Genomic DNA, 24,786 nt, shown 5'->3' on the forward strand with positions numbered 1-24,786 from the left:
CAGCCTGAGACTAGGATCTGTCTGAAGATGAACTAGATCTGCATACCACAGTTTGTACGGCCAATCTAGAACCACGAGAATTACCTTTCCCCAATAGCCTGCGATCCTATGAAGGATCCTTCCTATCATGGGCCACAAAGGGAACACGTACAACAGCTCACTCTGCGGCCACAGTTTGACGAGAGTGTCCAGACCCACATTTCTGGGCTCGAACCTGCGACTGAAGAATCTGTCCACCTTCTTGTTTTGTGTTGTTGCCATGAGTTCGAACATCGGGTGACCCCAGTGCCAAACATTCACCTGGATCCAGTGTCTTGTCTGCTGAGGAAATCAGCCTGGACAGTGTCCATTCCCACTACATGTGCTGCTGAGGGTGCCTGAAGATGAAGCTCCACCCACTTGAACAGTAAATGAGCTTCCAGACCCAGCTAAGCCCTCTTGGTTCCTCCCTGGCAATTGATGCAGGCTACCGCAGTAGCATTGTCTGAAGACTCGGACCATTTGTCCTCCCAGAGTCTTCTGCAGTTTCTGCAAAGCCAGCTGAATGGCTCGAAGTTCCAGTCTGTTGATCAACCACTTTTTCTGGGTGGTCGACCATCATCCTTGAATTGGACGATGGTTGCAGTGCATCCCCCAGCTGAACAGGCTGACATCTGTTGTCACAATTACCCAGGAAGCTAACGCCAGAAGTGGCATTAGGTGGCCTAAAGTACCCATGAAGGCACGATTCACAACAAAGATAGGTGCCGGAAATGTAGGCCTGGAAAACTCTAGCCTGCATTTTCAGTGCCCGTCTTTCCTGGAGGCGTGGTTCTGTATAAGGTGTCGTTGTGTGATCAGCGGATGCTGATATTAGTGCCGTATAGAGCAGTGTTCTTCAACCTTTTTACACCCGTGGACCGGCAGAAAAAAAATAATTATTTTGTGGACCGGCAAACTACTAGGACTAAAATTTAAAAATCCCGTTTCCGCCCCATCTCCACGAGCTCGGTCCCCACAAATCATCTGATCCCATCCACACAAGCCTCAGTTATGATTTTATATTGAATGTATTTTATTAAAGTATAAAAAGAAACAATATTCTGTACAATTGTCATTTTATAAATACAAATAATTCAGAGCAAGGATCAACAAAACCCCTGTCTGCCCTCCCCTTCACATATATCCCCTCTACTATCAAGAAAACTGAACAAGCCAAATTATTACAGAATGCTACACAGAAATATCATGCTAACAGAATACTGCAGTCACACATGACAGGAATAGTTTTAGGGGAGTGCAACTAGGGCAACTGCCCCCTGGTCAGAGAGCGCCCTAAGCCAGCTGGAAGCTAAAGAAGCACTTCCTGGGTTTTGCAGTCCCCAGTTATGTCTTAAACCAGCTCTAACAGGATATATATTTCAAATCTGATATATTCTAATCACAAAATAGAAATAAAATTATTTTTTTCTACCTTTTGTCGTCTCTGGTTTCTGCTTTCAATCTTCTTTTCACTCTCTTCCTTCCAGCATCTGCCTTCTCTGTCTCTTCAATCCAGCATCTGCCCCTTCCATCCACTATCTGTCTGCCCCTTCCATATGGTATCTGTCTTCTTTCTATGCCCCTCTCCCCTTTCCATCCAGCTTGTACCCCTCTCTCCTTTTTACATGATTCATTCCAGCTTCATTGCTCTCTTCATTTTTATCTCTCCTACACCAGATCTATCATCTCTGCTTATTTTTCTGCTGACCCCTTCCTATCATCAATCTCTCTACTTTTTCATGCCTGTGTCTCCCCTTCCCCTCCTCTAATCTCTCTGCCAGCTGTTTCCTTCCTTTTTTCATTCTCCCTTCCCTCCTCCTCCTGTCCAGCAGTAACTCTCTTCCCTTCCTCCCCTCCCAGCAGCATCTCTCCTTCTCCTTCCCTACAGGTCCAGTAGCAGCTGTCCCTTATTTTCCCTTGCCCAGCAGCTTCCCAGATTCATTTCCCTCCTCCCCTCCCAGCAGAATCACTCCTTCTCCCTCTCCAGTAGCAGCTGTCCCTTTTTTTTCCTTGCCCAGCAGCTTTCCAGATTCCTTTCCCTCCTCCCCTCCCAGAAGCATCTCTCTTTCTCCCTCTCCAGTAGCAGCTGTCCCTTTTTTTCCCTTGCCCAGCAGCTTCCCAGATTCCTTTCCCTCCTCCCCTCCCAGCAGCATCTCTCCTTCTCCCTCTCCAGTAGCAGCTGTCCCTTTTTTTCCTTGTCCAGCAGCTTCCCAGATTCCTTTCCCTCCTCCCTTCCCAGCAGCATCTCTCCTTCTCCCTCTCCAGTAGCAGCTGTCCCTTTTTTTCTTTGCCCAGCAGCTTCCCAGATTCCTTTCCCTCCTCCCCTCCCAGAAGCATCTCTCCTTCTCCCTCTCCAGTAGCAGCTGTCCCTTTTTTTTCCTTGCCCAGCAGCTTCCCAGATTCCTTTCCCTCCTCCCCTCCCAGAAGCATCTCTCCTTCTCCTTCTCCCTCTCCAGTAGCAGCCCTTTTTTTTCCCTTGCCCAGCAGCTTCTGTTAGTGGCTTTCTCCCCTCCCAGCAGCTCTTCTTACTTCCCAGCGCAGCGATTCAGGAAGGCAGCCTCAGGTCCTTTGTTGGGTCGCGCAGCCTCTGAGGAAAGAGGAAGTTGCATCATCAGAGGCACCGCGACTCAGCAAAAGCCCCGAGGCTGCCTTCATGAATCGCTGCGCTGGGAAGTAAAGGAAAGCTGCAGACAGGGGAGAAAGCCACTGTCGGAGGCTCCCCAAGATCTCTCCGGCCCAGCGCAGACTAGAGAGTTGCAAGGGGACAGAAATCCCACCCGTCCCCGCCAAAGTCCCACCCGTCCCCATGAGGAATCCCACCCGTCCCCGTGAGGAATCCCTCCGTCCCCACCCGTCCCTGCCCGTCCCTGTGAGGAATCCCCTCCGTCCCCGCCCGTCCCTATAAACTTCAGAAATAGTTATTTCATTTAATTATGCTACTGAATTAAAGGCTCTGGTAGAAACCCATTTACAAATAAGCAAAAAGCCTTTATTAATTTGGAAATATTAATTGGGAAGAATACATACTTTGTAAACGGGTTTCTACCAGAGCCTCTAATGTTTATAAATTTTTATCAACACAACTAATATACTACTTTATCCTGAAGCAAAAAAAAAAAAAAGAAATAGAATTCTTTTCCTACCTTTGTTGCCTGGTTTCTGCTTTCCTCATGTTCTCATTCAATTCCTTCCGTCCACTGTCTCTCTTCCCTCTGCGTCTTCCATTTGCTCTGTTACTGTGCCTCTCCCTTTCTCCCCCCTTCCAAATTGGTCTGGCACCCATCTTATTCCCTCCACTCCCCCCATAGACTGGCATCTCTGTCTTCTTCCCTGCCAGCGTCTTCTCCCCACTCTCTCTTCCCCATTTCCTTTCAGCGTCCTTCTCCCCCCCATCTTCCCCATGTCCTGTCAGTGTCCTTCTCCCCCCTCTGTCTTTCACATGTGCTTTCAGTGTCCTTCTCCCCCCCTCTGTCTTCCCCATGTCCTTTCAGCGTCCTTCTCCCCCCCCCCTCGTCTTCCCCATGGCCTTTCAGCGTCCTTCTCCCCCCCGTCTTTTCCATGGCCTTTCAGCGTCCTTCTCCCACCCCCCCACCCCGCCTTCCCAATGGCCTTTCAGCGTCCTTCTCCACCCCTTTGTCTTCCCCAGTGCTTTCAGCGTCCTTCTCCCCCCTCAGTTTTACCCATTTCCCTTAAGCGTCTTTTCTTCTCCACTCCACCTTTCCTCCCTTTCTCCCTCCCTACCCCTTACCATTGTGGCGCTTCCCCACCCAACCGACAACAGAACAGGCCCGGTAGGACAAACCTCCCTGCCCTGTAGCCGCAGATCTAAATTACCTTCTTACAGCTGCTGTAAGAAGGTAATTTAGATTCACGGCTAAAGGGCAGGGAGGTTTGTCGGACCGGGGCAGTTGTCGGTTGGGGAAGCGCCACAAAAGTAAGGGGATCTGGCCGGCTGTGCTGCACCTGGGGCGGACCGCCCCCCTCCCTTGGTACGCCACTCAAGCCGCGAGGCTACTCTTCTTCTCCTTTCCTGCCCTGCCTGCAGCACAGAGCCGAATGGAAGTCTTCCCGACGTCAGCGCTGACGTCGGAGGGAGGGCTTTGTTTAAGCCCTCCCTCCCCTCCGACGTTAGCGCTGACGTGGGAAGACTTCCGTTTGACTCTGTGCTACAAGCAGAGCAGGTAGGGAGAAGAGCCGCATGACTGAGTACATCCAGCCCCGCAGGAACCCCGCGACCCTCGGAGGCGTCCCCACGGGATCCCCGTGACCCTAGGGGGCGTCCCCACGGGATTTCTGTCGTCCCCGTGCAGCTCTCTAGCTCAGACTTCAGATGTTGATCTTGCTGGCCCTGCGCGGACCGGCAGGAAGTTGAAGTAAGTCAATCTTGCCGGCCCTGTGCGGACCGGCAAAAATTTCCTGCGGATCGACACCGGTCCGCAGACCGGCGGTTGAAGAACTGTGGTATAGAGAATCTGAGACAAAATGTATAAGCCAAGTTAAAATATTTGGAACAGTCACAAACGATAAGACAAAATGTTTAAAATGTTAAACTGTCTCATTTGCTTCATTCCACTTTGAGGAACTTTGAGGTTTAGTAACTTTTCTCTTTTTTAATGAGTTTTCAAGCTTTTGGCTTTATTAATAAGTTCTTTAACGAAATTCTTAGCCAAACATTTTAAAAATCTCTAAACAATCATGTAAAACAAGGTCATATCCTTTAATACAAGCTGGTAGGCACGGAGTCTATAGACTCAAAAAAACTTTTCAACCTAGTAAAAAACCTCACCAACACCAAACCTTACCTAGCAGCTCAAGGAAAGCACCCACCAACAGCCACCCAACTCGCAGACCTCTTCAAAAACAAGATCACAACAAACAGGACTATCATCAATAACACACGACCCCACCTCGTCGAGATAACAACAAATCCCCCAATAGGAGAAGCCATTGCAGCTGACAGGATCTGGACCGAATTCCCTGCAGTAAACTGGACAGATATGAATCGACTCTACAAAAAATACAGTCAAGCCTCATGCGACCTGAACCACTGCCCCTCATATCTGATAACTAACGCCACCCCCAAATTTAGGGCCAGCCTCATGCAATGGATCCAAATTACTCTCACTGAAGGTCAATTCCCACAGCACCTAGGAGAAATCATAATCACTCCAATTGTGAAGGATCACAAAGGCCTAATAGTTAACCCCGCTAACTATAGACCCATCGCCTCAATACCAATATATGTCAAAATTATAGAAGGACTTGGGGAGCTGCTACTAACTTGGAGGGATAATCGGAGGAGGCTTTTTGTTTGATCCCAAGTCTCCTGCAGCAGCGGTTCTTCCTTTCTGCGACCAAGCCGGCAGGCACTGATAGAGACGGACCCCTGACGTCATCGGGTCCATCTCCAACACCTTAAAGAGCAACAGCTGCCATGGTTGCGGCCGCAGCCGCGCAGCCGCAGGGCGTGGCCAAAAGGGCACGCAAGGCTCCTTGGGAGCCCCTTGGAGCCACAAGGAGTCGGGGAGTTGGAATCCAAGTTGGTAATATTATTTATTTTTATAATTCTTGTACTTTTAGACTTGAATATGGGGAAAAGGAAAATTAAACCAAAAAGCTCAACACCAGCTGTATCTGGCCCCATGGACAGGCATTTAACATTATTATCTGAAAATCCATCTGCAGTATCATTAAATATTGATTCCTCCTTGTCAGGAGCCTCAATAAGTCCCCTCGAACGAACTCCTCCCCTTCACCCAGTATCTAGCGATAGTAGGAATATAAATCCTATTATATCCGACGGACAAGTGGTATCCTCCACCCATATAAATAAACTAGTTTACACTGAAATACCTAAACCACTGATTTTTTCAGGAGGAGCGGAAGAAAATCCACTAACGGAAGAAACACAGGATATTACCTTAAAGGATTTATGGTTAGGAATTTCTAGAGTTGAAGGGTTTCTCAGGACAATGATGAAACAAATGGGGGACTTTTCTCAGTCAGTTTCTCATAAATTAGAAAATGTGGATTCCAATTTAAATTGTTTGGATAAACGATTAAATATTATGGAAACTCAATATACACTTCAAGCTGTCTCGGTATCTGCTGTTAAAGATTCTACAGTGATACATTCTAAAATAGAATCTATGGAGAATATGCATAGAGTGAAAAATCTCCGCTTAGTCAATTTCCCAGTAACTCACTTACTGTCACCTGAAATTTTATTAAGGAAGTTTTTTAAAGAAGTACTGGGATTGGCTAAAGCGGAGAATTTTCCAATAAATAACTACTATTATATCCCTCCCAAAAAAATAGAATCTGCCCAGGAAGTGGACCATCTGGCCACGCCGAAAGTACATTTGACTGAATTTCTGGAAGATACCCAGGACGTGATCTAGTTGGTCTACCCTGGTGATAACATGCATGAACGAGATAGATAAGATGTTATTAATGAAACATCCTCTACCTGCCTTGCCCTGCAACAATGATAAAACAATTACAGACAATCCAAAACACTGCACTCAGACTGATCTACTCGCTAAGAAAATTTGACCACGTCACTACTGCCTACCTAGACTCACATTGGTTACCAATACAAGCGCGAATCCAATTCAAATTATACTGTCTATTATTCAAAGCAATAAATGGCTCAGCCCCCAATTACCTAAACAACTGCCTGAACCAAAATCTCGCCGCTAGACAAAGAAGATCTAAGACTCCATTTACCTACCCACCACTCAAAGGCATCAGGGTAAGAAGATGTTTGACAGTCTGCTAGCGACGCAAGCAGTTAAATTGGACCATGCCATCTCCAACCTGCTGATGACAACAAGCGATTTCAAATCTTTTCGCAAAGAAATCAAAACCCATCTATTCAAAAAATTTATACAGATGTCATAACTCCAACCTGGATTCCCCTCAGTGTGACTCCCCCATCCTCCCTTCTTCACCAGTTACCCTTCCCCTCAAAGCCCAAGCTTGTCAACTGCTTCCCTAACTGCATATATATCTGTACAGCATCCCGAATTGTATATCCACTGGAATAGCCCATTCCTCCTTGCCGTATCCCATTCCCTAAACTATACTACACCATTCTTCTTGTAACTCCTCTGGAAATGTTCTTCTTCTCGTAGAAGTCTCTTTGTAATCATCCTGGAAATGTCCAGATGTCTCTTTTGTAATCCGCCCAGAACTGCAAGGTTAAGGCGGAATAGAAATCAGTAATGTAATGTAAGTTGTCAGTTACCAGTATTTGCCTATATGCTTCACAAGAAATGAAACAGTCTAAGATTTTGAAAAATGACAACAGTAATTTCTTTTAGGTTAGAGAATATTTTTAACTCCTGGAAGTCGTGCCAATAGTGAACAGCAACAATAAAAGTACATTTTGTTGGTTTGGTCAAATCTCCTCCAAAAACTGAGACATGTTATATTTTAAATGCTGGTCCAGTTCCAGTATCTCACATTCCATTTCTGTTGATCAGCAAATCCTTACAAGAATCGAATTTGCTCAATCTCACAATTGATCTTACAATAGTCCCACTTATATAGTATATGATGTTAGTGTCATTTGGAGAGGTGTAAACAATCTGGTGAAGCTCTTCTGCTAGGCCAGGCCTGCACAACTCCAGCTCAGGCCTACACAACTCCAGCCCTCGAGGGCCGAATCCAGTTGGCTTTTCAGAATTTCCCCAGTGAATTTGCATGAGATCTATTTGCCTGCACTGCTTCCATTGTATGCATATTGATCTAATGCATATTCATGTTGAAAATCTTGAAAACCTGGCCTGGCGAGGGCCAACGTTGGGAACCCCTGTGCTAGGCATTGTTGATGGCATTGTCAATATCATTGAGTGAAATACCAGAAAACTTTATAAGCGGCAAGGCTTGAATTTTCCACTCACTGTCAAGAACTTGCTGCACTCAAATGAAATAATTTGCCCCCGACATTTGATACAGCCATCCAAAGTATGTTCCAAGTACTGTCAAAGCCACTTTAAAACCAAACAGAACATTTATTTGGCATTTTTATTAATCTAAACTTGTTGGCTAAAATTTTAATACTAACAAAATATATTATATCCAATTTGCAACTCATTTTCCACAACATGGTGATTGTTGATTGTTATCAGAATCAGTTATCAGATTGTACTCAGAAAAGATTCATTGACCTACTCTTATCATACCAAGCCCAGTGTTCTCCCCAGCACTTTTCAGCCAGGCGCTCCGCCCAGAAAATTTAGATGCCCGCCCAGCCGTCATCTGCTGAATCCTGCTGCCGCCATTGCTTAACGCGCAGCCTGAAGAGCTGACAAAAGACTCCCGCCAGACTTTAAACAAAACCAAACCCAGCAAGCGACTCGAACCCGGCTTCCCTCTGAAACTGGAAGTTACGTTGGGGGGGTAGGGAAGAGAAGCCGGCACGGACCATTAGAGCCCCGGAGCATGCGGAGATAGGCCAGCCATGGAGGGAAGCTTACTTGCTCTTGCTTACTTCAGGCCTTTCTCGCTGCCGGGTCCTGCCTACTTTCTGTTTCCGCGAAGGCAGAACCTGGCAACGAGAAAGGCCCGAAGTAAGCAAGAGCAGCAACTGTCCCTGACCTTTGTGAGATAGGTCAGCGACGAAGGGAAACTTGCAACTTGCCTTTGTCTGTAGCGAATCTGCCGGGTGTGTGAGACGGGGGGGGGGGTAAATGGGAGGAAAAATGCTGCTGTACCCAATTAGAGGGGGAGGGGGAAGAGAAATGCTGGTGCTTCTGCTGTACCCAATTGGGGGGGTTTAAGAGAAATGCTGATGATGCTGCTGTACCCAATAGGGGGAGGGGAAGAGTCACGCTGCTGCACCAATTAGGGGGGGAGGGTGAAGAGAAATGCTGCTTCTGCTGTATCCAGTTGGGGGGGGTGAAAGAGAAATGCTGATGATACTGCTGTACCCAAAGGGGGAGGGGGAAGAGAAATGCTGCTGCACCCAATTGGGGAGAGAGAGGGAAGGAGGGAGAAGGAAGATCAGGAAAAGGAGGAAAGAGATGCAAAGACCATGGGAGGGAGGGAAAGGAGATACCATACCATGGAGTGGAAGAGAGAGATGTCAGGGCATATGGAGGGGGGGAAGCAGGGCATAGCATGGAGGGAGGGAGACAACAAAGGTAGGGGGGAATGATTTTATTTTTGAATTTAGTGATAGGGAAAATGCTTGAGTACCTGATTGTAAAACCGCTTACATAACCTTGATAGGCGGTATATAAAATCCTAATAAAACTTGAAACTTGAGTGTTGTTAAAAAGATTAAATTGTGTATCTGTGAAAAATGAATGGAAAAAATAGTGTTACAATTGGTACTATTATGGGGGTGGGGTCTGGGGTGGAGATTGGGTAGAGATGGGTGGGATCTGGCCCATGACTTAGCCCAGTGTTCTTCAACCGCAGGTCCACAGAATAATTATTTTATTTCTGCCGGTCCATAGGTGTAAAAAGGTTGAAAAACACTGGTCTAGCGGGTTTTCAGGCAGGTCCGATCTTCCCACACTCCTGCCCCGTTCAGATCGCTCACAGAAAATGGCTGCCTTGAGCTCCCGTAGTCTCTCGAGCCATTTCCTGTGAGCGATCTGCACAGGGCAGGAGCATGGGAAGATCGGCCAAAATCCGCTAGACCACCAAGTAAGGCTTAAGGGAGGGGAGATTCCAGGACTTAAAAATTGGCCTCTATTATCGACCCCCAGCACAAACGGAAGAAACAGACACAGCAATGATAGAGGAAATCAACCATGAATGTAGAACAGGTAATGTAACGATCATGGGAGACTTCAACTTTCCGGGGATAAACTGGAACCTAGGAACCTCAAACTGTGGCAGGGAAACAAAGTTCCTAGAAATAATAGGCGATTGCTTCCTGGAACAAATGGTGGGAGAACCGACAAGAGGAACTGCAACCTTGGACTTAGTCCTAAATGGCATAAATGGAAGGACAACAGACGTGAAAATCACGGCCCCGCTAGGGACGAGCGATCACAACATGATCAATTTTAAGATTGGCATTGGGATGGGGAAACGAACCAAGATTCAAACCACAACCCTTAACTTCAGAAAGGGGAACTACGAAAGCATGAGAGCCATGGTTAAAAAGCAACTTAAGAAAAAGACAGCCGAAATCAAAACAGTCGACCAAGCATGGTCCCTACTAAAAAATACCATCACTGAAGCGCAGAATCTCTACATTTCGCTAATATCCAAAGGAAGGAAAAATAAGAACAAAGGAGAACCAGCTTGGTTAACTAATGGGGTGAAAGATGTGATAAGGGATAAGAGGAACTCGTTTAAAAAATGAAAACGTGAACAAACGACGGAGGCCTGGAACAGTCACAGGGTCGACCAGAAGAAGTGTCACAAGGTGATAAGAGACGCCAAAAAGGTCTACGAGGAAAGGATAGCGCAAGAAGCCAAAAACTTCAAGCCCTTTTTTAGATACATAAAAGGGAAAAAACCAGCAAAGGAGGCAGTGGGCCCCCTCAATGATCAAGGGAGAAAAGGGTGCATCAAAGAGGACAAACAGATTGCAGATAGGCTAAATTCATTCTTTGCGTCTGTCTTTACCAAGGAGGACACTGCATCAATGCCCGATCCAGGGAAAGTATTCAATGGAGAAGTTGAGGATAGTCTCACCACAGTGAACGTGGACTTGGACAGGATATACTATCAGATCAGCAGACTAAAAAGTGACAAGTCCCCTGGACTGGATGGGATTCACCCAAGAGTGCTAAAGGAAATTAAAGTAGAAATCAGAGAGCTACTACTATCCCTAGCTAATTTGTCAATTAGAACCGGGCAAATACCAGATGACTGGAAGACAGCAAATGTCATTCCAATCTTCAAAAAAGGATCGAGAGGAGAACCAGGCAACTATAGACCTGTGAGTCTTACATCGGTTCCTGGGAAGATGGTTGAGACATTAATCATGGATAGCATAGTGCAACACCTGGAAAACCATGACCTGATAAGAGCTAGTCAACACGGCTTCAGGAAGGGGAAGTCATGTCTGATGAATTTACTTCAATTCTTTGAAAAGGTGAACAAACAAATCGACAGCGGAGACCCGGTGGATATAATATACTTGGACTTCCAGAAGGCGTTCGACAAGGTTCCACACGCTAGGCTTCTAAGGAAACTACAAAGCCATGGAATTGAAGGGGATATACTAAGATGGATCGGCAATTGGCTGGAAAACAGATTGCAGAGGGTAGGCATAAATGGGAAGTTCTCAGACTCGGAAAAGGTGACAAGCGGTGTGCCCCAGGGCTCGGTTCTTGGCCCAATCTTATTCAATATATTCATAAATGACCTGGAAGAAGAAACGACGAGTAATATAATCAAGTTCGCAGATGACACAAAACTATGTCGGTCAGTGGGGTCACAAATGGACAGCGAAGAACTCTAAAGAGATTTGAACCAGCTAGAGAAGTGGGCAGAAAAGTGGCAGATGAAGTTTAACATAGACAAATGTAAAGTGATCCACCTGGGCACAAAGAACAGGGAATATGAATATAAAATGTTAGGTGTGACGTTGGGCAAGAGCGAACAAGAAAGAGACCTGGGGGTACTGATAGACAGGACCCTGAAGCCGCCAGCACAACGTGCAGCGGCGGCAAAGAAAGCCAACAGGATGTTGGGCATGATAAAGAAGGGTATCTCGAGTAGATCGGCGGATGTCATAATGCCGCTTTACAGAGCAATGGTCAGACCACACCTGGAGTATTGTGTCCAACACTGGTCTCCTCACCTAAAGAAGGATATAACCCTGCTGGAGAGGGTGCAGAGGCGAGCCACGAAGCTAGTAAAAGGTATGGGAAATTTGAGCTACAAAGAACGCCTCGGAAAACTAAGCTTGTTCACCCTTGAGAAGAGAAGACTGCGAGGGGATATGATAGAGACTTTCAAAATACTAAAAGGAGTCGACAAAATAGAGCAAGCAGCATCGTTATTCACATTGTCATATGAGACTCGGACAAGAGGGCAGGGGCTGAAATTGAGGGGCGACAGGCCCAGGACAAATGTCAGGAAGTTCTGTTTCACACAGCGAGTGGTGGACGTTTGGAATGCTCTCCCGGAGGAGGTTGTGATAGAAACCTCCATTATGGGATTCAAGTGCAAGTTGGATGCACACCTCCTTGCAAATCACATTGAGGGATACGGTTAAATATGGTCATCATAAGGGAACACCTAGATTTGCCTCCGCATGTGCGGGTCACCAGACTGGATGGACCAAAGGTCTGATTCGGTGAGGGCATTTCTTATGTTCTTATGTAAAATATCCTGAAAAATGAAAGTGAATTTTGTGGTTTAAAACCACGAATAAGAGAATCCGTAGATACAGAATTCGCGAATATGGAGGGGAAAGTGTACTCACAACTTTGTTGATAGTGCTGGCAGATGCCGGTTACTCAGCACTATGAGGGCAGAAATGTTTAATAGTCACTGTGGTCTCTTTTTTTTTTTTTTTTACAGTGAAGGGAAAGAAGAAAAATCGAGACCCAGTCAGACCCTCTATCATTGGAGGGAGGGTGAGGCAGGGACCTGGGGGGGTCCAGGTGTAATCCCTAAAGCCCTGTCTCACTGAAGAGAAACCTCAGCAGGAGAAATAGAATTGCCGTCTCACTGAAGAGAAACCTCAACAGGAGAAAATAATTGCCCAGTCACAGCTAGAATCCAGGAGCTAGGTGAATAGCAACCATCACCTGATGGGAGACAGAGCATACTGAAGATGCAGGAGAAGTGCCAGCCAATAGCACCACCTGTTAATCAGTTTCTCTATCTCCACCTGCTGGTAGATGTGTACTATCCCATTGGACTCTGGATTCATCTGCTGCTGTTGCTAAGGAAATGCTTTTGGGGAAGAGCCAGCCAAGAGCCAACTATAAAAAAAATCAACGTGCTTCCAAGTTGCTGCCGCCGCCGCAGATTACACAGGCGCATGCCAACATCTTTTCTTCTGAAGTAAGTTCCGGTTTCGCAAAACCGGAAGTTACATTAGATGAAGGACTCCAGTGGTAGCGACAGAGGGAAAGCCCTTACGTGAAAGGAGTCTCAAGAGGGGGGGAGGCCGACCTTGAATCGGTGAGTTCGATTTTTTGTGCAAATGAATTGATTTGAACCGATTCACCCACAGTGAATCGGTGAATCGATTCGAATCACGAATCGGGCAGCACTACCTTGTGTCAGTTATATGTCAGTATATCCAGAAGCAATGGACTCAAATTTGCCCAGTCAGTGGTACATGACACTGAAATCTTAATTTTCCAGAGTGCTACCATAATATAGTTTGCATGTCACTGCTTATACTGACCTATATGAGGAAGTGCATTTCTGATTTGCTCCTACACACACCTACCATGCTACACTGAAGAATTGACTAAAGAAACAAAGATGAATACTTGCAATATTAATACAAATTTTCCATAATTTCCAGGAGGCCCTTCACAATGCATGCATTAAGGCAACCAACTTTATTTTGAGGTATGAAGTATTCTTGAATTTTTTAAAACTGCACCAGCAAGACCCACTCTGCTGTATCTTATGCATTCAAACACACAACAGTGAAAAGTTGAAAAAATAAATACATACCAGTGTTTCCCTCAGCATCTGTAGGAATACCCACTTCCTTGTTTGATGAAAGCGAGAAGGATGGACTGGGATAATGTATGCCCTGACTAGAGGACCGCTGCAACAAAGGAGGTTTGAAGAGCACCCCCCAATCCACATGACTGATATCTGATCGTGACCGGTTATGCCCCGGCTTAAAGTTTGATGTTTCCTCAGCATGTATCAGTGTATCATTCACAGACTGAGGTCTGTCCTTCCTATGCCAACCTAAATTAAATATAGTGGAGACAGAAGATTCCTTTTGCTTTGTCCAGGAGAGATTATCTGGGAACATTTTCTTTGGTCTTATGAACTCTTTGGTTGGTACAGCATTCTGGGGTTTGGTATCCAAGAAGTTGTTCTTGCATTGTTGCCAAGTTATACTACTTTTACCCAAAGAAGTGATATTTTTTAGATTCCCATGCCTTGTCATTTCATTTAAGACTTCTTGTCCTAATAGCTCTGGGACCTCCTGGATACCAAAACATTCTGTCTGCTGTCCATCATCTCCCACTTTAGTATCAAAGGTACTAAAGAAATCTTCAGTGACCTCAAGGGCTGGACTGATGTCATCAACTTCCAGTGCCTCCATCTTAACTCCCGTACAAGTCTCCAGCAAACTGCTGAATGGGACTCAAAAATAATCCAGACAGAAAGCAGGGACAATGCAAGCTTTTTCACCAATACTGATTCTGCAAATCCAAAGAAAACAGCATGCCAAACTTTCTATGGGCAAGATATGTACTGCCCATTCCAAATGTCATAAAATGTGGCTTTATGGTCAGATTTATGGTATATAGAATGACCAGATTTCATTTCCTGCAGCAGAGTTGGTAAAGTGCTACTTGTCTGCAGTACACCTTTTTGATGAAATAGCTCCCACTTTGGTCCAAACCTGCAAAAATATAGTACAAAACAAAATTACTAAAATGTAAAAGAATGCATGCTATCACACACAACTGTTCGATAATTATTATTAAAAATAGGCCTAACTAATATTATACCTCATACTATGCCATACCATAAACTGTTCCAGACAAACTACCTGACATGCGGTAGGCAAAGCGTGGGCGTACTTAGGTGTGACGTGTCAAGTATACACTTAAATTTCAACCAGAAATTGATTTTATTTTCATTTTTAAAGTATTACAGTATTTCTTTGATTTTTTTTTTTTTTTGCTGGTTGCTTGAGAGTTCCAATTCCTTGAGTTCTGGTTAACAGAGAACCTACAGTAACACACAATTGAATGCTTGGAAGACAATAAGAGCCCTGTTGTGAGATTTCTGATCTTGTACACAAATTTAGTGTCCTGTGCCAGAAAAAGAGCACTGGAAGTGTGGGAAAAATAAATTCTCAAGCAACCAGAAAACTACATTTATCCAGCATCTATCAATCTCCATGGGTGCCAGTTAACTGAAAGTCTACTGCACTACTTTTCTGCAGCAGAATCTGTATGGAATATAGGTGTGGTACTAGATAAGCTAAGACCAATATAGGGTAATACTTTTTATTAGATAGATAAAGAATGGCACTGCTTTCTGGAGGCTATCAATTTTCTGTAGTACAATAATCTCCAAGACAACTGGCACACAATGACAAGAATGGGATACAAAGAAAGTAAAATCTAAGCAGGATTTGTGTGATGTTTCTGAAAATATTAACTCAAAAACTAATGGCACTTTAGATTAGAACATGCTGAAAGAACACTGCTAAAGAAAACAAAAAAAACAAACAAACCTCTGTAGAGTGACAATGTTCCTAAATGGACTTTATTTGAGTCAAAGTTCCAAAGTTACATCAAATCCATCCACATAAAATCCTTAAAGGACCTAGTCCGCTAGGGATACAGGACCCAACACGGTCCGCGTTTTGACAAAAAGTCTTCTTCAGGGGTCCCTGGGGGTCCTATAAAGGTGAATACGTGGGAAACAATTGTGTGGTGAACCGTAAGTGAGACACTGCTTGCGTTTGCAATAGAAAGAACACTACTACAATTCTTAGCCAGGGAAATTCTTAGCTAAGGAAAACTGCTTCAGAACAAGTGTGGGTATGGGTTAGCAAAAAAAGGTGCAAGTACTCACATTGCAAGGCTATCCTTATGGGCTGGGGTCTCTATTGAGGAACCCACCCCCACAACAGCCATGCCCCTCACAACTGAGTATACAAAAAGGCAGCAGTGCAAAATTATACCAGTCCTTAAAACATAGTGCTTGTGGGGAAAAGAAAATAAGACAGACTACTAAAAATCCCTACATAGAAACTACATATTCACCAATACAAAACATGGATAGAGCCTCTTCAAATAAAGAATAAAACAAACACATTTAGAAATACAAATGTGAAGACAAAAAAAAGAAACTGGACTCTGCACATTCCAGGAGAAAAAGCATTTCTGGGGGGGGGGGTTGTGATATATTATAAGGAAACATAAGTAGTGGAATGAGGTGGGCCAGTATTTGCCAACAAAGCATCAGCAACTAGAGTGTGGAGGTGGGGTTGCTGACCCCAATGCAAAAAAAATATCAGAAAAGCTGTACAGATTGCCAAAGATGACATATTCAAATCACTAAACCAAATCTAAAAAGTTGCCTCGTATCCAGTGGCGTACCTAGCATATGTGGCACCCTGGGCCCTTCGTTTTTTGACACCCCCCCCCCATTTGTATGAAAAACATGATTTTTAGTAACAATCCAAACGTCACACAAGATTATACCTAGGAAAAGGCAGCATCTTACATACTGCAGCGAGCACTACATCAATACATCCATTGTAAAACTAAACAAGCCAGACTAGTACAGATCAATCCTGCAGTCAATCCTAACAGAAAACCATGTCTTTTGAACACACAGAACACAGAAGACACCTTCGCCTAGTATGGAATATGTCATCACAAACTAACCCCTCCCCCTTTTACAAAACTGTAGAGTGGTTTTTAGCCATGGTGGTAGAATTCTGAGCATCAGAGCTGCTACCATCACGGCTGGCGCTAAAAAAACGCTCCACAGTTTTGTAAAAGGGGGGATAAAATAGAAATACATAGACAAAGGTTAAATTGAACCAGCAAGAAGCTGGACTCTGCATACAATGCAACATCACAGAAGCAGTGACACATGTCTCCTAAAGCAATAAATAAATAGAAAATTTTTGTTCTACCTTTGTCTTTTCTGGTTTCTGCTTTCCTCATCTTCTTGTTACTCTCTTCCTTCCATCCACTGTCATAGAAACATAGAAACATAGAAGATAACGGCAGAAAAGGGCTACAGCCCATCAAGTCTGCCCACTCTGCTTACCCACCCCCTAACTATGCCCTAATGACCCAATTTCCTTGTCTTGACCCTCTTAGGGATCCCACATGGGTATCCCATTTATTCTTAAAGTCTGGCACGCTGTCTGCCTCGATCACCTGCACTGGAAGCTTGTTCCAATGATCAACCACTCTCTCTGTGAAGAAATACTTTCTGGTATCGCCATGAAATTTTCCGCCCCTAAGTTTGAGCGGGTGCCCTCTTGTGGCCGAGGGTCCCTTGAGAAGGAAAATATCATCTTCCAATTCGACACGTCCCGTGAGGTACTTAAATGTTTCAATCATGTCTCCCCTCTCCCTAGGTTCCTCGAGAGTGTAGAGCTGCAATTTGTTCAGTCTCTCTTCGTACGAGAGACCCTTGAGCCCCGAGATCATCCTGGTGGCTGTCCGCTGAACTGATTCAATTCTGCGCACATCTTTACTGTAATGTGGCCTCCAGAATTGCACACAGTACTCCAGATGAGGTCTCACCATGGCCCTGTACAATGGCATTATGACTTCAGGCTTTCGGCTGACGAAACTTCTATTGATACAACCCAATATCTGCCTTGCCTTAGATGAAGCCTTCTCCACTTGATTGGCAGTTTCATGTCTGCACTGATGATTACTCCTAAATCTCGTTCTGCTGAAGTTCTAGCTGCATGGATTTCCGCTTCCGAGGTGCATGACATTACATTTATTAGCATTGAAGCCTAGCTGCCTGGTTGAGGACCAACTTTTCAATGTAAGCAGGTCCTGCGCCATATAATTCTGTAATCTGCATTCACTTACTATATTACACAGTTTGGCGTCATCGGCGAATAGTGTTATTTTACCTTGAAGCCCTTGAGTCAGATCCCCTATGAATATGTTGAAAAGGAGTGGACCCAGGACCGAGCCCTGCGGCACTCCACTGGTCACCTCCGATGTTTTAGAGAGGGTACCATTAACCACCACCCTCTGAAGTCTGCCACTCAGCCAATCATTGACCCATGCAGTTAGTGTCTCTCCTAACCCCATCGATTCCATCTTGCTTAGCAGCCTGCGGTGTGGGACACTGTCAAAAGCTTTACTGAAGTCCAGGTACACGACGTCCAAAGACTCTCCCAAGTCCAACTTTCTTGTTACCCAGTCAAAGAAGCTGATGAGATTGGATTGGCAGGACCTACCCTTGGTGAATCCATGCTGACTGGGATCCCGAAGATTCCCTTCATTCAAGATTGTGTCCAATTTGCTTTTAATTAGTGTTTCCATGAGTTTGCACACTATTGATGTGAGACTCACCGGTCTATAATTCGCAGCCTCTGCCCTGCAACCCTTTTTATGCAGAGGAACGACATTAGCTAATTTCCAGTCCAGGGAAACTTTCCCCTTACTTAGGGAGAGATTGAATAGCTCAGCCAACGGTTTTGCCAGGACATCGCTCAATTCTTTGAGCACTCTTGGGTGCAAATTGTCTGGTCCCATGGCTTTGTTCACCTTGAGTCTGGTCCCATGGCTTTGTTCACCTTGAGTCTGCCGTCTCTCTGCCCCTATATGGCATCTTCTCTCCTTCTATGCCCTTTCCAGAAACTGAATGCCTCCCCCTTCCATCTCTCCTTTCACCCCCATTGGTCTGGCATCTCTCTCCTCTCCTTCCCTCTCCCACACCTCTCCTCTGCAATCCCTTTCCCTTTCTTCCCCTCATTTTCCTTTTCAATTTATTTTCTGCATCTGTCTAGATTACGTTCTTACTACCCTCTCATCAATTTCCTTTTTTACTGTCTACCTACAGCTCGCCACCTCTTTCTCTCACCCCTCCAATATTTCACTAATTCAATCCTTTTTCCCCCATCATGTGCCCTCCTTTTATTTATTCCCTCCTTCCATCATGTGCCCTCTTTCTCTACCCCTTCCATCTAGTACCTTCTCCTCTCTCTGTCCACTTCTATCGTCTGCTTCCCTCTTTCTCTCCTCCCATTTCCTTCCTGCATTTGTTCCCTTATCTCTCTCATACGCACTTCCATCTAGCATAGGCTCCCCCTCTACCCTCCCCACTACCATCCAATGCCTGCCCTTTCTCTCTCCATCCACCCCTCTTCAATTAGCATCTACCCCCTTTCTTTCCCTCTTAATCCAATTCCATCCAGTATCCTTTCCCCTTATGCCTCTCTTCCCTTTCCCTGAACACCAATTCCATCAGTACCACCCTTCCCCCTTTCTCTCCCTCCACCACTCTTGAAGTCCTGCTCCCTTCATGCAGCAAGGTCCCGCGATGAGTACGTCTGCTGGCTCTGCTCCGGAAGAAGTAAGTTACGTCGGAGGGGGTGGACCCGGCAGATGCAATCATCGCAACTCCCTGCATCTGACGGGTCCACCCACTCCGACATAACTTACTTCTTCTGGAGTAGAGCCGGCAGACGTACTCATCGCGGAACCTTCCTGCATCTCAGCACGGCTGCCGATTCTGCTCCAAAGCAAGTATATCGGAGGGGGTGCACTGGCAGCCATGCTGAGGTGCAGATCTTTCTCAACAGTAGGGCAGGACTTTCCGGACCCGGACCGCTATGCACCCCCATAGGGCGTGCACCCGGGGTAGAACGCCACCCCCCCCCCCCCCCCAGGTACGCCACTGCTCGTATCAAATGTTATTTTTTCATGAGCAATTCACTGCTGGACCAGCAGGGATACTAAAGGTACACGGGGGAGGTGGTAAAAATTCTTAGAATCGGCTGGGACAGGGGGCGGGAGGGATCCCTCCTGTCCCAGCCACTGCTGGTCTCACGGCAGGCCTGGTAGAGGCCTGTATGTCATCAGGAAGGAGGGGGAACTAGGTACAGAACCTGGCAGGGAGGGAGTGGGGCTGGGTGCAGAGACTAACAGGGCATGGGAGGGAGAACAGGTGTACAGCTTGGAAAGGCAAGGCACTGCACTTGAATATTAACCTCCCTGGTTTATATTTGAATCAACCTTTTTTCCTCCTTTTTGGGGGGAGAAAAGGTTATCTCAGTTTATATTTGAGTATATACGGTAATTGAACACCTAGTTTATAAATATTTTGTACACAGAGGAAGAATTCAATAAACGGTGCCCAAGATTGTGTGCTGAGCACTAAGCACTCTTCTATAAAGGAACATTTTTTTTTTTTTTAATAGAAAAGTGTTTGGTGTGGATCTGGACCCTAACTTTTGGGCCATGTACATATGCCTAAAAGCAGGTGTAATTCTGTAAATCCACACACAATGTTTTGAAATGCCCCTGGCCAAGCCCCCTTTTCCTGATATGTACTATGAAAGATAAGCGCCGAGCCTTATGGAATAACATACAGCCATGTGCTCGCAAATTCTAATTGATGCCAATTAACTGCAATAATTGGATGTTAGTGCCCAATTACTATTAGTTAAGGGCTCACTGATCAATTAAGTTGTGCATGCAACTTTAGCGCCACATAGAAAATCTGGAAGATTTGTCCTTCAATTAATGAAACATATGCACCAAGTACACAACGATGCTGATTACATAAGTCTTTTATTCTTATGGAGTGAGGGGAGGAGTATCTAACTCATTTGCTTGAACTAACAAGAAGCTCTACCCAGATCAAAAGGGAACCCTCTTTCCTGATTACAGGTGTATGCATCTGTAATACATACACAGCTGTGGATTTGAAAACAAACAAACAAAAAAAAAAAACAGCAATATCAGGAGTCTCATGTCCACCCCAACACGTCTATTCTCATCAAATTTGCAACACATCAAACAAAGTTATTAGGGGCAGACACAATTTAGTAATCATATAAGGAAGAATTATTTTCCTTCAGAAAGTACATAGGCTAAAATTTAGCTATTGAAAAATTGCTCTCCTCACAGCATTTTCCATAAGTTAACATAATATTTTTGCACTTATAGAGACTCCCAGGGTTCTGCCTTGCTTGGACAGTGGGGACCTCTACTGGCTCCACTGAAGCATTGTGCTATGACTGTTTATACCCCTGTAGCTTCCAACATAGTAACATAGTAAATGACAGCAGATAAAGATCTCTACAGTCCCATCCAGTCTGCCCTGTAATCACATGCATTACAATTTCATGATTAAATTAAAATGTCTTTTTTCTTTGTTATTTCTGAGCCATAGACCTTAGAAGTCTACCTGGTTCTGTCCTGAGGTTCCAACTACTGGAGTTGCTGTTGAAGCTTACTCCAGCTTATCTAAATCATCTCTTTTGCGGGATTCAGACCGTGAAAGTTTGCCCATTCATATTCTAATTAGAAATCATCTGTGTTCATCTCACGCTTTTCTGAATTCCATCAGTTTTCCTCTCCACCACCTCCCTCAAGAAGGCATTCCAGACATCTACTACCCTCTCCATGAAAAAGAATTTCCTAACAGGTGCCTGTTTCGGTGGTAACGCTGCTGGTAGATTAAAGGTGGGCGTGATGGACGAGGAGGAGCAGGCTTGGGTTTCGGACGGAGAATCGACTGGAAAGACTTCTCGTGGTCCGACAGCTTCTTGGTCGCCGCCTCGATGGACTCATCGAAGAGGTCGGCTCCAGCAAACGGGACGTTAGCCAGCCTGTCCTGAAGATTCGGGTCCATATCAATGATCCTAAGCCACGCCAGGTGCCGCATGGCTACCGAACAAGCAGCAGCCCTCGCCGAGAGCTCAAAAGTGTCGTAAGAGGACTGCATCATCTGGAGGCGCAGTTGGGACAATGATGCGAGAACCTCCTGGTACTCGAAGTGAGCCTGTGAGTCCAAATAGGGCAGAAACTTTTGCAGAACTGAGAGGAAAAACTCGAAGTAGGTGGCAAAATGAAAACTGTAATTCAGGACGCGAGAGGCCATCATCGAGTTCTGGTAGATGCGCCTGCCAAATCTGTCCATGGTCTAGCCCTCCCAGCCAAGTGGAACGGTAGCATAGACCTGGGAAGGGTGAGACCGCTTCAAGGAGGATTCCACCAGTAGAGACTGATGAGAGAGCTGAGCCCCATCGAATCCCTTGTGCTGAACTGTGTGGTACCTGGCATCCAATTTCCCTGAAACAGCTGGGATGGAGTAAGGTGTCTTGAAACAGCACATGAAGGTCTGGTCCAGCAGCTTAAGCAAAGGAAGCCGGAGGGACTTAGCAGGCGGTTGAGGGAGATGCATCGTCTCCAAATATTCTTTGGAAAATTTGGACCCCGTGTCCAGGGTAATGTCCAGATCTACAGCCATCTGTCGGAGGAAAGAGGAAAAAGGCAGCTGGTCAGCCAGAGCAGGGCCTCGAGAAGAACTCAAGGACGACAAGGCTTCCGGATCCAACGAGGCCGGGGATCGTTAGGGAGAAAAAGATCCCAAGGTGTCCTCGAGCTCCGGCATAGGAGGAGGTGAAGACTCCGGAGGCAAATAGTCGAGGAAAGGCTGCTTCCGACGAGGCGAGGCATGCCTCGATGAATGCCTCGAGCGATGGCCAGAACTGTGCCTGGAAGTAGGCCTCGACCGTCGAGGCGAGTGAGGCACCGTCGAGGCTTCCAGCGAGTGGATGGGGCTGGAGGCGGTGGATCGAAGCAGAGGTGGCTGGGTAGACGCACCTCGAGGCACCCGCCAAGCCTCGAGGCTCGGCATCGATGGCATCGGGTCCGGAGGAGGCCCTCGCAGAAACTCGGCTCCTGGCATCGAGGGAATCAGTTCCAACGGAGGCACTCGCAAAGACTCTGCTCCTTGCATCAAGTGAATCGGTTCTAATGGAGGCATGGGCAAAGACTCTGCTCCTTGCAATGCATGCATCGATGCCAGGCCAGACACTCGCAGAGACTCGGCTCCCTGCAGCGAGAGTGTACGACGTGGAGGCACCGGAAGCGGCTCGACCTCGCGGGAGGCCCCCGTGTGCCCAGGCTGGATTTGGGAGAGAAGCTTCGGCCCCTTAGTGGTAAAGAGCTCGATGAACTGCTTCTCCAGCAAGGTCTGGAACGACGCCGGCAAGGAGGGATCCGCATCCGCAATGGGACCTCCTGCACGGATATTGCGATCTCTGGTGCCCAGGTGCTTGAACTTAGAGGCTTTGGGCACCTTGATCACCACAGGGGGAAGAGACTGCATAGCTACCTGACCTGAGGAGGCAGAGGAAGGCACCACAGCAGGCGGCAGAGTCGAAGCCGGCACAAACGAAGCAGACTTCAGGAGACTCGGGCCCGCAGAGGTGGAAGACGGAAGAGTCGAGGCGGAAGTCGAAGATTTGGCGCTCTTTGATGAGGTCAGCTCCGACGAAGCCTCCATGCTGAACAGCAACTCCCACAGAACGCAGCGACGCTTGAACGCACGTGCTGTAAGTGTGGAGCAAGGCCGGCACAATTTCAGAAGGTGTTGAGGCCCGATACACTGAAGACAGCGTCGATGAGGGTCCGTCAGCGAAATCGCATGCTGGCACTTGACACATTTTTTAAAACCGGTGATAGGCCGGGACATAGGCCAAAAAAGCTCCGCCGCTAGATCGAAGCCGCGGGGCTGCGGCCACGTGGCCTGCCCGGTCGAACGGAAGGAGAACATTTATTTTTTTTTTTTTTGATAAACAAGAAAACATGACGAAAATCAACGATTATGAGTGAAAAGAACCCAAAACCGCGGACTTAGAAGGCACAAGTGAAGTTACTTCGCGCAGAGTTGAAGACGGACTTCTCGGCTCCGCGGAAAAGTAAGAACTGAGGAGACAAGCCCGGTACATCGGGCGGGAAGGCACTCGTGCATGCGCGGTGTGGGCGACTGGAAACTTCTAAAGTTTCTACAAGCAAGTATGCTTGTGAGACGTCCGCATCGGAGCTCCGTCGGATGACATCACCCACTAGTGAGAATACCTGCCTGCTTGTCCTGGGATAATGGACAATACTCGGACTGGAAAAACGTCACAAGTGGAGTGCTGCAGTGTTCGGTGCTCAAACCTGTGCTCTTCAACATATTTATAAATGACCTGGAAATTGGTACGACGAGTGAGGTGATTAAATTTGCAGACAATATGAAGTTATTCAGAATAATAAAGACGTAGGGGAATTGCGAAGACCTGCAACGTGACATAAACACACTCAAGAAATGGGCCGTGACATGGCAATGAGGTTTAACGTGGATAAGTGTAAGGTGATACATGTTGGTAACAAAAATCTTACACACGCCTACAGAATGTCTGGTGCGGTACTTGGAGAGACCACCCAGGAAAGAGACTTGGGAGTACTGGTCGACAAGTCAATGAAGCTGTCTGCGCAATGTGCGGCGGCAGCGAAAAGGGCGAACAGAATGCTAGGAATGATTAAGAAGGGGATCACAAACAGATCAGAGAAGGTTATCATGCCGCTGTACCGGGCCATGGTACACCCTCACCTGGAATACTGTGTCCAGCACTGGTCGCCGTACATGAAGAAGGACACGGTACTACTCGAAAGGGTCCAGAAAAGAGCAACTAAAATGGTTAAGGGGCTGGAGGAGTTGCCGTACAGTGAGAGATTAGAGAAAATGGGCCTCTTCTCCCTTGAAAAGAGGAGACCGAGAGGAGACATGATCGAAACATTCAAGATAATGAAGGGAATAGACTTAGTAGATAAAGACAGGTTGTTCACTGTCTCCAAGGTAGGGAGAACAAGAGGGCACTCACTAAAGTTGAAAGGGGATAGATTCCGTACAAACGTAAGGAAGTTCTTCTTCACCCAGAGAGTTGGTGGAAAGCTGAAACGCTCTTCCTGAGGCTGTTATAGGAGAAAACACCCTCCAGGGATTCAAGACAAAGTTAGACAAGTTCCTGCTAAACTGAAACGTATGCAGGTAGGGCTAGTCTTAGTTAAGGCACTGGTCTTTGACCTAGGGGCTGCCGCGTTAGCGGACTGCAGAGGCACGAAGGACCACTGG

At 46.3% G+C, this 24,786-nt stretch overlaps 1 protein-coding gene across 6 annotated transcripts in view; it reads right to left on the minus strand.

The window, feature by feature from the left end:
- Positions 1-24,786, minus strand: part of PLEKHM3 (pleckstrin homology domain containing M3) — a 386,793-nt gene that overhangs the window by 352,802 nt on the left and 9,205 nt on the right. For all 6 annotated transcript variants that reach the window (XM_033945256.1, XM_033945254.1, XM_033945259.1 and 3 more), the window contains exon 2: positions 13,639-14,551. In XM_033945256.1, the coding sequence (XP_033801147.1) occupies positions 13,639-14,248 (610 nt within the window). In that variant the 5' untranslated portion in view covers positions 14,249-14,551. The remainder of the gene's footprint in view (positions 1-13,638; positions 14,552-24,786) is intronic.

This window comes from Geotrypetes seraphini, chromosome 5 (genome assembly GCF_902459505.1).
Source record: "Geotrypetes seraphini chromosome 5, aGeoSer1.1, whole genome shotgun sequence".
Taxonomy (NCBI): Eukaryota; Metazoa; Chordata; class Amphibia; order Gymnophiona; family Dermophiidae; genus Geotrypetes; species Geotrypetes seraphini.